The following is a 14048-nucleotide window of genomic DNA, read 5'->3' as shown; positions in this document are numbered from 1 at the left end:
CTCATTCGCCCCTTCCAACTCTACTGCTCTATGATCCCTGGCCGACTGCTTAGCGACCTGTCAATCCAGCAATTTGTCTTCCTGGTCCAGCAGTGTTGTGTAAGCATCTAAGGTTAAATGCTCCTTCTTTTGCTATGAACAATTAATTAAAAAAAAAAGATCCGCTTTTTGCAACATCCCACTGTGAGGTTATATTTAAACAAAACAATCAGTGGGCTCACTGTAGCGTGTGGCAAGAACAATTCTTCATATATGATCTTGGGAACTAACAAATGTGATGTAGTCTAACAGCCGTCACACTGTTCTAAATAGGCTGTGCACGCTGCTGGGAGGTGCTGATTCCAGTGCTGGAAGCCTGCGCTGCAGATGTGGGAAGGCCGCAAGGGCAGCTGCAGAGTCGGGCTTTTCAGCAACCGGCCACAACGTCCCAGTGTTGAAGGAGAGATCAAGCAGTCAGTGAAATTCTATAAAGGAATTCAAGCAGGGAGAGCATTTATTAAAGATAATATGTTTATCAAATGTGCTCAATTAAAGAAGTAGATGATAATCAGTGCAGTGGGTGCACTGTAACGAAACAAAATTAAAATGTTACTTTTAGGCAAGACAAATTGCTCCAGGAAATTTGCTGCTGCTTGCATAAATTGCTGAAAATTGCCAGATGTGCATTTTTGCAAGATGTTTTTCTTTTTTCTTCTCACTCTCTGTTTGCAAATGATGTGAAGTGGCAAGAATTATGCAAATATCAAGCACTGATCACCTGATGTGATTTCCTCTCCTGCTTTTGGGATTTCAGCAGCCATTTCCATACATTTGTGAGTCTATCTTAGCCCTCCTTAGGAACCTTTGTGCATCTTTTCAAAGTGAAGCTAAGCTTTTGGAAAAAGCAGAAATCTACACACTGTTCCAAACTCTGTGCTTCCCCCTTCCCATGCTTCTCTGAAATGAAAGCATGTTTATTTTGTGACATAATCTTATGGTTAGAAATCTATCTTCCTGGATACCTTCCAAAGCCGAAGATACTGCTTCCATGTTGATGGAAGATTTAAAGATTAGAGTCCTCAGCCCAGTCTCTACCACCTTGCAGCTGTTGGTGCCAACTTTGACATACAGCAAGAGTAGCGTTAGCTGACATCATAGATGCTGAAAAGGGGTGCTTCAGTAGACAGAAGAGAAAGGAGAGCCCACTGAAACACACCTTCCATATTCGATTGTAAGAAATATACCACCATAAAGGAAAAAGCCAAGGATACACAGAGCAATGGGGAGAGCAGAGGATGAAACTACGCTACAGGCAAATCACACCTTGATCAATTAAGGGCAGTAGAATGCCTGGGAGAGTTAAGAAGGGGTTGCAGGTCGGCACCCCTGCCAAGGGTCCTAAACGCAAGAGGTGCATGGGGAAAGGGCCTCACTGGCAGATCTTGACTCAAAGTGATTTAAGGATTTCAAGGTTAAAGTAGCAGCCCCTGAAGCTGAGCTTGGAAGTTAACGGGTAACCAGTGCCACTCTGTGGATGGCCCAAAGGGCACTTCCATAGAACTAAAACCCTGCCTCTCGTGAAGGATTCTCAGCATTAATAATTTTCTGAATCCGAAGGCTTCTCTCAACAATATGGTACCGCCCTTTGATATATAAGAGTGTATGTATCGGCAGGCTTAGGAGACCCCAAAGTGTACAGATATATACCCTCCCCACCCAGAAGAAAGCCTTTAGAAGGAAACTGTAAGGGGGGAAACAAGGAGGTGCCAAGAACCCACTGTGGAGACTGCTTCCCGATCATGGAAAGCCAGCTGACTGTCGGGAGGAAAACACAACAGGAACCCAGTGGGGATTGGAATGGAACGGAGTATCCTGGAAGAGGATGCAGCTGGTCATCTGGTTCCCTAAACAAGAACACAGTCCATCATTTTGCTTCCCTTGATCCTTCTTTTTCGGGTACTTTCTACAGAGAAAGAGCAGAATCTTTATTTATGCACTGTATTTAGTCTGTTGTCCCTGTGAAGACAGCATGGTAACCATTAAAGAAAAAAGTGAAAGAAGTTTAATGGTCTGGTTTTCCTCTTTGGCAGGCCCAGAAGGAATTGGCCAAGGCCTTCACCCCACCTCTTTTATACTGACCTTTCCTCACATTGTTCTTAAGACATGCCTGGAATCCATTTTAATGCTCTCTCCCTGCACAGAATTTCAAAGAACTGGAAGGCCAGAGTTCAATAGTTTTGTAACCCAGTGTCAAACTTTCAAGTTTAAACCAGAGGGAACATTAATCAGATTTTAAGCAATACGAAAATGGAAGGCCATGCAGTCTTTTCAAAGATTTCAGTAGCCTTGCCAGATGCAACACTTCACCTACCGCTTTAAGGTAGCACTGCCAATTCCACGTCTATTCCCTCATACGCAGTCCTGAAGCAAGGCATGTTTCTGAAACTCATATTAAATTGTACAGTTTACAAAAATGATGCCTTTGCCCTAGGATGGCAGAGCTGAAGAGAAGCACTCTCTGGACTCAGCCAGGGTACAAATGGCTCCTGGGAGGAGGCATGCCTTGCCTCCCAGAAAGAGCATCATGGCAGAGGGAAGACCATCTTAGCTTCGTGCATTGGCCAAAGGAGCAGCAACTCCAAGTCCTCTTACCAGGAACACTCAGCAGCAAGTAACAGTTTCCCTGGGACTGCACCACTGACCAGACCAGAGGACTGGATGGCTGACGGGCTTGCCTATGTATTAACATTTATATATTCTGTAAAACTTCTTGAGACGTTTGCAAAAAGATGGGATAAAATGTTTTATTAAATTAAATAAAATATCCCCTTTTGTGTGAATGGGCTAAAAAGCTGTGATATTCTTTTGTGAGGAATCACAATCAAAAGGTAGGATATAGATCTACTAAAACAACCAGCCGCCACCATTCATTCTGCCCCACCTTCTGTTGAAACGAAAGCTCCCCTTGTTCTATTCCAGGTGTGCCCAGCTGCCCATTTCCACTGCTCATCAGTGGCAGATGCGTTTGTTCCCAAGGCCGTTGCACCTGATTTCAGCATCATTCTGTGACTTCCAGTACAACACTTCATGCAATTTTTTGTTAAGTATTTTTTGCTGCATGTTTTTAGGTACCTCTTTAAGGGCTGCACTCCGACTCCTAAGCAAAATCCAGAAGGTAACTTCACTGATGTCAAGAACTCCAAGGAAATATGGGTAAGCTGGGACACAGCTGAAATGCCAAGCATGGTTTCCATAACCGGGTCTGACAGCCTGAGACAGATCATGTGCTGGATCTTTGCCTTGGTTGCAACGGCAGGGCTTCCCGCCTGATGCATCGCTTGGGGAGAGTGTCTATTGCAAGCTGATCCAGCAGTGATGAATGGTGGAAGTCCATGGAGGACTTCTTTGAGTGGAAGTCCATGACATCTACAAGAGCTCCAGATGAGTCATACGGACTGTCAGGAAATAATTCAAGTGAACGCTAGATGGATCTGAAATTGCCCCGAGGAAGACCACCTGGCAACCCAAGCAAAGCAAGACTTTTTGATGGGAAGGTACAGCATCCATGTTTGAGATACACAAAACCCCTTTCCTAGAAACGAGTCCAAGTTAAGTTGATGGAATTTGTTGAAAGCTAATTGATTTCTCCATTACAAAGAGGATGTCCATGCAACTTGGCTCTTCCTAGCAGCTTACGGTGGTGTGGTGATCGCAACTATTGGACAAACTTCAGTATGGAGGCTGTTCAAAGAGCAACAGAGCTTCCCCATGGAAAACAAGAAGCTAAACTGAAGTTCTAGCAGGGGATCCTCATGTGGGGATTAGAGGCAGAAGCAGCACTGGTTACAAGAAAGGCAAGCTGCCTTCTTTCAAGGTTAAGGTTGTGAACAGTGTGATGCTCACCCAAACCAACAGCAAAGACAAAGGGTCATGATAAGAGAGCCAAGTAGTAGCCCTCCACTGCATTCTCACTTAGCGGGCATTTCGGAACTAAATCTCAGGGAATCAGCTGCTCAGGGGTGGTCAACATCCACCCCAGCTGGCCTCCAGCGCTGCTGAACTTCAGAAGTGCAGCACCAATGAATTAGAGGTTTGCCACGGAATTTCTGCAGCAAACTGTGAAAGCTTTTAAGTGGAGTTGGTCCCTTTTCAGCATCTATCTGCAAACCTCCACCATGGTTCGTGGCTGCATTTTACCAACACAGTGCCAGGGAATTTTTGCCATGCACTATGTTTCAGAGGGTTGAAATGGCTCTAACTATGAATTGACAGTGTTGTCCATAAATATTCTGGTCTTGGGCACACTGAGCTGAAATTGTGTTAGGCAGAATACAAGCCACATCAGTCACGTAAGGAAAATGTGCAGGATTATTGTTGCACGCTATTGGTGGGCATGTGGCTGCAGAGGACGTCATTTAAAGTGTGAAGCTGGCTGCAAGGAAAAGCACACAGGAAAGTTTATCTTACGTGCTCACCGTTGTTTAAATCATTTCTAATACCCTGCAAGGAAGGCTGCAAAAGCAATTCTGGATTTTATCTGGAGCAGTGTAATAAAGCTATAAAACTGAAAAGACAATCATGCAGGCATCAGACCTGGAGTTGGCAATTGTATAACAAAACAGGCAGCGAGGGCTGGAGACCAGTGACTTGCAGCTTCCGTTTAAAATAGAAAGAAATGAAGTTCTTCCGCTTCCCTGTCCCTTTTGCACTACTCCAAAAGCTGGGTCCAAACAGAACCGAAACTGGTTTGGAGGATCCGTCACTCAGTGAGAAACAAACGAGCACGGTGGTATTATGCATTTGTTTTTATTTAGTGCTGTGGATACCAAACTAAACCCCATTCTAACAACCATTTGTGCTGTGATTTTGACAAACTTAATTACAGGCTTTGGTAGCAGCAGAAAAGAAAGCGGAAGGTTCTCAGCCTTTGAGAATCGTGTCCCTTGCAGGAGAACAGGCTGCTTATGAAGAGTGACGAGCTTGGAAGGCCACACTTTGGTTAGCAAGGGGTCATTTATTGAAGCTGGTGGAAGACAGCGTGCCGATTAACCAAAAGCAGCAATATATGCTGTGCTCATAACGTAAGCAGAAAGTCCAGCCTTCTCCGACCAAGCGCCTTCCAGATGTGCTGAAAAAGAGCTCCCATCTGCCCAGACATTGGCTCTGCTGGCTGGGGATGCTGAAGCTTGCAGGGCAATAGAACTGGAGGGCCCCGGGCTGCAGAAGGCTGCCTTTGTTCCATCGCTGGCTCTTGCAACTCCTAACATATGGCTTTGTCTTGCTGAAGCAATGCTTGAGAGACAGACGGAGGTATGTTGATTGTTACAGTGCCTTTTATGCATCCTATGAAAATATTAAAGGCTATCTTCCACCATAAATATAAAGCAACATTTATATAAAACATGGAGAGAGAGAGAGAGAGAGAGAGAGAGAGAGAGAGAGAGAGAGAGAGAGAGAGAGAGAGAGAGAGAGATCTCCAGCTGCAACTATTTTCATGAATGGAAGCATCAGACCGACAGGGCATCAGCAAGCCACAGCAGGAGTGCTTTCGGCTTTCAGTCCTTCTTGGCCTGCAAACTCTGCGTGATGAAGTGTGGCGCAGGGCTGGAGGAAGCGACGTAGCTGACCTGATGGAAGGGGCCAGGGTTCATGCCATTGTGGACCCGTGCAGCATTCCCGAAGGGTGGGCTTACTGGATACCAAGGGCTAACATAGTGGTAGGCAGGCACTAAGGAAACGCACGCATCGTATCCAGGCACAGGAGGCTGGCTGTAGGGGTCTGTGACTACTGGATAAAAAACTGTTCCGTGGGAAGGCGAGGGCGGCTCTGCGACGGAGAGAGCACCTGAGAGAGGAAAAGTACATGCCACACGTATTAACAGAGCACACACAGGCCTGTTCCTTGAACCATTTTATGGCTGCAAGAGGCACGTGGCTAAGAAACGCACCGGAAGACTTCCTACTTTGGCTATGCCACTAGAACTGTGAATTGATTCAAAAGCTTTTAGTAGAGTAACCATCTGTCTTTTAAACCAATTAAATATATTTGCATGTTAACGAAAAATTCAATAAGGATGCCTTTTTCAAATACACAAATGTGAGATTTCACCATTTAGCAAGAAACAGAAGGTCAGTGTTAGATTGTTTCCTGCAGAAGGATCAAAAATAGTCCGGCAGGCAAAGGAGGCAAGTCGGCTCTTTGCCTGATTAAAATTTTCCCTAATTAAAATGTGCCCTGAATAATCAATGGCATTTCGTGGATTTATCTGCTGATTAAACCTTGCAGCCCTATGCACTACATACATTGTAATTTGCACAGCTGATGAGCCCGGATAATTGTGGCGGCAGCTTCCTCCAGAAATTTATGCTTGTGTAATTACTAACAGAGCACAAAGCCAAGCGCAGGTTTTATTGCACGTGTAACTCACACTAAGCCATGAAGCTGGGTTATGATAACTGAAAGCAATTCACCAAGTCCATACCAAGCCCAGTTAAATGACTGCACATGCTCATTAACAATTTCTCCGCATGCATCAGAAGGGAATCCCTTTCAGGTCCACTACAAGTGAAGCCCGGTTGTATTTTGGTTTCCTTGGGCTTTTAAAAAATAATTTAAATCAAAGCAGGTGCAGGAAGCTGCAAGGTCACATCCGTCCTTGGGGTCGGAGGATGCTTCCCTCTCTTTCCTCAGGCTCTCGTGCCCCAAAAAAGACCTACTTTGGACCCAAGCTGCTTTTGGCACCACAGGGAAGAAGGATGGGTGCATTACACAGTCTTTGGGAAAGGAAGTTCTTAGAAACTGGACACTGCTCACTGGACCCAAAATAAGGGACCCCCAGATAAGTGCTTCAGGGTTCTACTGTCCTTTCATTATGTCATGTCACTACTGAGTCACATCCCAGGAGCACAAAGTCCCATGGGAGTTCCAAGCAGGTACGGTACCCATGTTGATAGTCTACCAGGGACCTGCAGCATGACAAGGTAAGGACAAGTGTCCACCTACTGCATAGCTTCTCCCTGGAGAGACACTGCTCAATACATTCCCCCTGCTCTCTGCATGGAACTGTCACAATGGTGGGCTGGATCCAGATTCACACTGGATCAACTCTGGTGGCAGAAGAGGCCCTCCCTGCCCCCTCCCTCCCAGGACAGCCCCTCCAGCCCTCGGAAATGCCTCACAGAAAGACCCTCCCAATGCGGTCAACTGTGGTGTGTGGGAGGACCGTCCAAACTCAGGTTGAGGGGCCTTCCGCACGAATTGCCCTTCGTCCTCCGTCATAGGACGGATCCTGCTTCCAACCCTCTGGCTGAATGCAGAGATTACAGGCACTTACAAGCATCTACACAAAAAAATATTACTTAAAAACAAACACCAAGGAGGAGCGGGTGAATCGGCTGCACCCAATGAAAGGCAGGAGGCACTCGATGCTCTTTCGCACCAGGGCGTAGTTGCGTGGCATCTCAGGGCAAGCACTAACCATTCTGGGTGGCATCCACAGGGACCGGGCGCATGTCGTGCCTCCCGACTTCAGCATAGGCGGGGGGGAGCGACGGATCCACCGCGGGGACGGGCTCAGCATACGGCTGGTAAGGCTCCATGTAGGGCGAGGGCCCTGCCTGCTGCACGTACGTCATGGGGTTCCAGCAGCTCTGGTGGTAGAACTTGCGAGGTCCAAGGCAAGAGAAGCACACGTTAGACAGACCCGGCGGATGCAGCCGCCGCCACCATCCCAACAGCAAGATCTGTCCCCGTGCTTCGCTCCCATCAAAACTCCACAGGACAAATCCATCATGGGCAACTAACCCCCCGCCCCCACTGCTCTCTACCAGGTGGATGCATGGCCAGCTTAGCCTAGATTCCACTCACTGGCGGGGCGGGCAACGTGACAACACACACTCGGGGCTGGGCATGGATGGAGTGCAGGTTGCCACTGAAATATGGGCCATGGTGTGGCCGGGGGGGGGGGGGGGGGGCTCAGGAATTTGGTTCTGCCAGCAAAGCGAGAAGGGCTGGAGACTGCTTGTTCTATTTCTTCACTGTTCTCCGCTCTGAAATCTCCATACTGGAATAGGGAGGGGTCTACAGATGGACATAAGGCCTCCAATCCAGGCCTTGTGAGGCCAGAAAAGCTGGCACCCTTTTTAGATGTTTGGCTGAGAGACAAAAGTCGCCAATGTCCAGTTAGCCAAGGTGACTCCAAAATGCCAAAAATCTGCAGGAACTCAGGGTGATGAGAAAACATTGACAATCGGAGACCAAGGGACAATTCCCTCCCCACACACCGACGCTACCCCAGAGTGGTTTTCTAACAAGCACTTACCTGTAAACCCAAATTAAAGTAATACTGTAAAATCTTTGGGTCTGAAAAGCAAAAGGACACCATGACTAGATTTCTCTGCCCGCTACATTAATGATGGAACAATTGCCTGCTCTTGTCAGAAGGCAGAGAAACAAGATGCTTCAACAGATTCACACGGAAGTACTTCACAAACAAAATATGTGCCTGCCCTCCCCACACCACGGTGCCTAGGGTTATTCGTTTTTCAGCACCAGGCTAAGACCTTTTTATTTCAACAATATTTTAACAACGTTTAATATTATCCACAGGTTTTAATTTCCAGCCAGAATGAATTGGGGTTTTTAATTTGTGTAATTTATATTTTTTGTCTTTGTATTGGGCACTATGTTGTCTATTTATGTTTATTTATGTAAGCCCTCCCGAGGCATTAAGCGATGGGACGGCATATAAAAACTCCAAATAAATAATAAATACATAAATAGGGTGCAAGAGTTCTCAAACTGTAAATAGAAATCTTTAAAACATATTAGTGCACCAAGAATCATTAGGAACAGACTGGCCTAAGTTAATTTGAATAAATCACTCCAATATCAGAACTCCCAACGCTAACCAGATCTAAAGGCAGGAAATATAGCACCCTCCAAACATCCGGGACTAAATATCCCATTAAGCTCTTGCCGGCAAGTCCAATAGTCAGAGATTCTGGGAATTCCACTCCAAACAGCTGGCAGGTACCAAAAGTCTAAGTAGTGAATTAAGAAAGTTAGATGTGGAATTAAAGGAGGAGTCAGCAAAGACAGACAGGAGGGTCCCAATGTACAAATCACATCCAATTTTGTACATTTAAAACTGGACAGTTGCAGAGATTACCCTCAAGGAACAAAATAGTATTGCAAAATATTTTAATTGCCTCAAATTCTGTTCATTGTTCCACACAGGGAAATCTGCATCCAGACCAACCAACAAGGGAACAGCTGATTAAACTATAGAAATTCACACCCTGAAGGCAAAACAAAAAATAGATTTGGGTGTTTATAGTTTATTAAATGAATCCCCTTGCCTTGCCACCAAAAATGTAGCTTGTGGAAGCTAAGAAAAACACAGCAGAGGAAACAAAAACTTAACAAATTTATTAAAATACAATTAAAAAATCTACAGCACCCAACCAGGAATACTGGGTGATTTAAGAGAGAAATGGAGCTTATTTCTCTGTACTAGGATACACTCTATATTAGAGTGGGAAGACATAAAAAGAGTAAAGATCTCAAAGATTAAAAGGAGCTCCTAAAATGGTTTGTGGGAGGTCTACGCCAAAGACGCCCAAAGCAATCTCTCCACCAACTTTTCTTTAACGAGTTGCTTGCTTTTGCCTCAGTTGAAAATCTGGTGTATAAAGCCCAATATCAAAGCAACCCGAGATTTAGGAAGGGGGCTGCCTTTTCAAGCCCTGGTCCCAAAAATCATACCAGAATTTGCAAAAATCAAATGTCTCAAGCAACTCTAGTAGGACAGGGAGAGGTTAAGTATGGTCATTAGTGCCTGAGGACCATGTGCCTATTTCTATCTCTTCCCCCTTCATGCACTGACATCACACATGGTCGGCCCATGCGCAGAAACTGCATTGCTTTCATTGATTGTGCGCACGCTGCTCTGGGAGAACGTTTGCCGGAGGAGCGAGATAAAACTGCTTTAAATAAAATTAGTTAATTATGAAATGCTTTAAATGAATGAGCAATAAATTGGTTTCTTACCTCGCGGGAGGTCACTCCCGCTAGGATCATAGGAATAGGAAGGAGCGGCACTTCCAGTGTCCCCTGCGTCACTGACTGGAGGAAGGGACGGTGGCTGGTATGGATACGGCACCGAAGGAATCATGACTATTTTTTTAAGTAGTAGAAAAAGTATTTTAAAGAAGAAAATTAAAAAGCAGCCCAATCTGTCAAACAAATCCTAACCTGGGTCTAGCTATAAACAGCTGCACTGCTTTTAAATTTGATTTTGAGCAGAAATCAAAGGCCCGATGTACCCAACTTGTGGCCGTGCTGTCAAATTTTGGAGAGTGTGGCTTTCTGAGTTCCTTGGAGGCTGTGCAGCTCCCGAGCACCAGAAGTTGCCAAGGAACAGCCAGTTTGAGATGTGTTAAGGTACGCTACAAAGCCAAACAGTTAACTATTCCTGCAACTGTGCTTTATTCACTTGGATTTCTGCAGGTTTGTAGCCAGTTACTCAGAAAAGGTCCCATCTCCACCCAAGCAGGACACCTGCAAAAGAGAATTCAGGTGCACAGAAAACATGTTTTTCCCCCAGAACCATTTAAGCTAAAATCCATGTTACAGCCTTCTGCATTTTACGCTGTTCTATCGTTTTTACATTTAATCGTTTTTTACAAATGGGAGTACTTATACATATTCTTGTTCCTTGCCTCAGGTAAAACAAACCCCATGAATCAAACTTTGACCCCTCTCTTATTTAACTTGCAATATTGGTAACACACACACTTAAACTGTTACCTTCAAAAGATTAGGCAGAACCGGAGTTCACTGGACTGTGCACATCATAAAGAATTTAGCTAGCTTAGTCAATCCTATTCAACCAAACAAAATTTCTGTAAGAAGTCTACCTCGTTCTCTGTGCTTAGAGAATAAGACTTGGGAGAAAATCACAGTTCAGAAACAAGATGGTCCATGTGCAGTTTTGTGCATTTATGTTTAGATCTCTGCTCCCTTACGCACAAGTTCATATGAGAGAAACAGAACAACTTGCAAAGCATGGGGATGAAGACAAACCTTGGTCTTCCCAGAAACAAAAATCCTAAGACTCAAATTATTGACAAGAAATTCCTCCATTCAGACACATTTCACTTGCCTGCCAATACACTGCCCCACATTTACAATACTTCAAGCTGGCTAGACCTTCTCAACAAAACAAAATCACCACAGCACCATCAAGTGGCTGGAAACCTTCCTGATGCACAAGCTGAAGAGGAAAACAGGACGAGAAGTGAAGCACAGAGGGAAGAGGAGGTGGCCCTGGGCCCCCAGATGACACGGGACGACAGCTGGCAAGATTCCTGCTCACTGCTCATTGCCCATGCAGGGCGAAGAGAGCGGCGACCACAACAACTGGAGGGCAACCAATTCCCCACCTCTGCTTGCTTTGCCTTGTCCCTGGTGACAGCAGTTGAAAGCCCGTCACTTCCACCCATATACAGGAACAGAAGCAAAGAATCTATGCAAAGTGTAGAAACAGGAACTTTGCCGGGAGGCCTTTATAGTTAGCGTTCACAAAATGTTGCCCCAAAGCAAATGACACGGCCAGACAATGCAATTCCTTGCTCACCTGACACAGACAAATGGACCCACCCCTCCTTGCCCTCATCTTTTGTTTCCTCTTCCTCTATCACCTTCCTAACCTGTTTACCTGAGTGACAACACAAGAGCGAATTTCCAACTGTCTACAAAGGTACGAGAGTGTATCAGGGACCTTGAATGATCAGAAAACCATTTTCTTCCTGGTAGTTAGATATCCTGGAAAGAAATATTCACTTTCTCTTCTAAACCAAGTGGGTTCCCTGCCTAATTTTCATTCTCCTCCTTCACTTCAATTCATTGTTGCTAGAGATAATGAAAAGCTTTAATTACTGGTTAAAAAACAACACTCACCAATAACTAACTGTCCCTGCCTGTCCCCCTCCTCCAGAGGGACAATTAGTAGCTGAAGAGAGATAAGAGAAGCAGCCAGAAAATAGCCCCCACTCACAGTACCTGCCCTCTTTGGAAGAAGAGGAGGACTCTTTATGCAATCTGTGGCCAGGTCTGCCTTTCTCGACATGGAACTTCCTTGCCTTCCAAAGCCTGACAATTTTTCTAGGGGTTTTATCATCTGTAGTTTTAAGGAAAGGCTGACTTGCTACAGCAAGGATTCAACTTTAAGGGGGGCTTTTTTTAAATGTGGAAACCTCAGGTGCAGGGCTAAATCCATCCCAGAACTGGGTTCCCCAGAGAACAAGCTTTACTTCCTCCAATCCCATCTCCTTAGCTCTCCATCAAACGTTTAGAAGCTTTCTGGGTTTTGTACAGCTTTCCCTCTGTTCTCAAGGGCTTAAGTGCCTCCCTGCTAAGACTCAATTCCTGGCAGTAAGAGCCTGAAGCAAGAACAGGCTAGGATTTTGGTATTCCAGCTCTGCAGCGTTGTGACACTGGTCCCATGCACCATGGAGAGGCATCCCCAAAAACTTTTCAAATATGCAATCCGACCCCTTGGCTCAATGTTACCTGCCAGGTCAGCATCAAATCTCATGGAGACAAGCCACACCTCACCTGGCCTTCCCACAGGAGGGGAGACTAAGATGGGCTGCATCGTGTTCTGGGGCACAGACGGGCTGACACTGACTTGTGGGGCAGCTGTTGAGCTGGAGCAGAAGACGGCTGCCGGGGCACTGTTCACCCCTGAAGAGCTGGAAATCACTGCAGAATTCACCATCACCTGCAGGGAAGGAAGTGCAAGAATCAGAGAAGAGGAGGAGACCGCATACGTCTTGCAATGGGCAGACCGGACTATCATGGGCCAACAGGACAGCTTTTCGGTGTGGGAAGTTCTCTGGTAGAATGGCCCAAACCTATAGTGTGTTTTTCATGGCCCAAAGCTGGATCTAACCCTAAACGAACTGAGACTTCCATTGCACTCTCCTGAGTTTTTAAGAACCGCTCAGAAAATGCCACCCAGGCCAACTGGCTTTTTCCTTAAAAACACAACAAAACAGTTACTCCCAAACTTCTTTTATCTGCTCAGCTGCACTCTTGAAAAACAAAGGCTGCAGAGATGCGCACCCTTTGTGCCTGATGGGTATAAGCAGCAACATCTGATGTTGCAGCTCTGGTCCAGCCCTTTCCTAAGTCATTCATTCCTTGAGTTGAAGAACCAGCCCTGATTACTTCAGATAGTCCCACTCAGAGGCAGCTAGGAGGACAATGATCCACAGCCACACTGGACATCATCTTACAAGTGAAAGCAATGTGCTTTTGTTTGCTTGCTTGAAAGGAAAAAGGGCCCCTTTTATGGCAAGTCTTTGTTTACTTAATTTTGTCTATCTCTGTAAAGCCAGCAATACCCCCCCCACCCAACACACACACACTTTTGCAGGGGATGAATGGTCCTGCTGGGCAGATATTTAGCAAATCTTGAGTTAGAATGTTCACTGGGAAATAGTAGCATTTTTTCCTGGAAAAATTACCTTCTGGGAGTAATTGTATGAAGCAACTCCCTCTTGAGAAGAGACAGAGCTTGGGCCCCCATCCTGCAAAGACTAGACAGAACAAATGGGGGGGGGGCATTAAACCATTACCAGCATGAATTCCAGTCTTGTAATATATCTGTGGAGAGAACTTGCAAAGAAACCCGAGAGGGTCAGCACCAAAGGGCTAAAAAAAGACCCCTCAAGATACCACATAAAGAACTTTGGGTGCCCGCCCTGTTGTCAATTTTGTTCTTTCCTGATACTCACTAAAACCTCCCCCAGCCACGGTTTCACATTTTGGTTTATGGCCACTCCAACTGCAAGCACACTGCAGTGCAGTCGTAGCTTTCCTAACCACGGTTAAATGCCCCACATGCACATCAGGCATTGCATAGTTCGGTTCTGCACGGTTTGCTATTTTATGTTGAAACGTTACACTACATTTATTCTGGGTTTTATTTTTCTGAGAGCTACTGCAAACCACCCAAAGAACTGTGGCTGTAAGGATAACGCTAACGTTAATGCAGAGAGTT

The 14048-nt window shown here is 45.6% G+C and overlaps 1 protein-coding gene across 1 annotated transcript in view; it reads right to left on the bottom strand.

Moving 5' to 3' along the window:
- Positions 1-5534: 5534 nt before the first annotated feature.
- The window catches only part of LOC123021925 (putative bifunctional UDP-N-acetylglucosamine transferase and deubiquitinase ALG13), a 32042-nt gene continuing 23528 nt past the window's right edge, over positions 5535-14048 (bottom strand). The window contains exons 18-24 of the mRNA XM_044427182.1: positions 13513-13584; positions 12599-12764; positions 11619-11699; positions 10031-10105; positions 8301-8341; positions 7458-7641; positions 5535-5824 (exon numbers count right to left, since the gene is read on the bottom strand). Coding sequence (XP_044283117.1) covers positions 5535-5824; positions 7458-7641; positions 8301-8341; positions 10031-10105; positions 11619-11699; positions 12599-12764; positions 13513-13584 — 909 coding nt within the window. The remainder of the gene's footprint in view (positions 5825-7457; positions 7642-8300; positions 8342-10030; positions 10106-11618; positions 11700-12598; positions 12765-13512; positions 13585-14048) is intronic.

This window comes from Varanus komodoensis, unplaced genomic scaffold, assembly GCF_004798865.1.
Source record: "Varanus komodoensis strain SLA01 unplaced genomic scaffold, ASM479886v1 scaffold18_3, whole genome shotgun sequence".
Taxonomy (NCBI): Eukaryota; Metazoa; Chordata; class Lepidosauria; order Squamata; family Varanidae; genus Varanus; species Varanus komodoensis.
The sequence above is the reverse complement of the archived record's forward strand: the minus strand, read 5'-3'. Positions and strand labels throughout refer to the sequence as shown.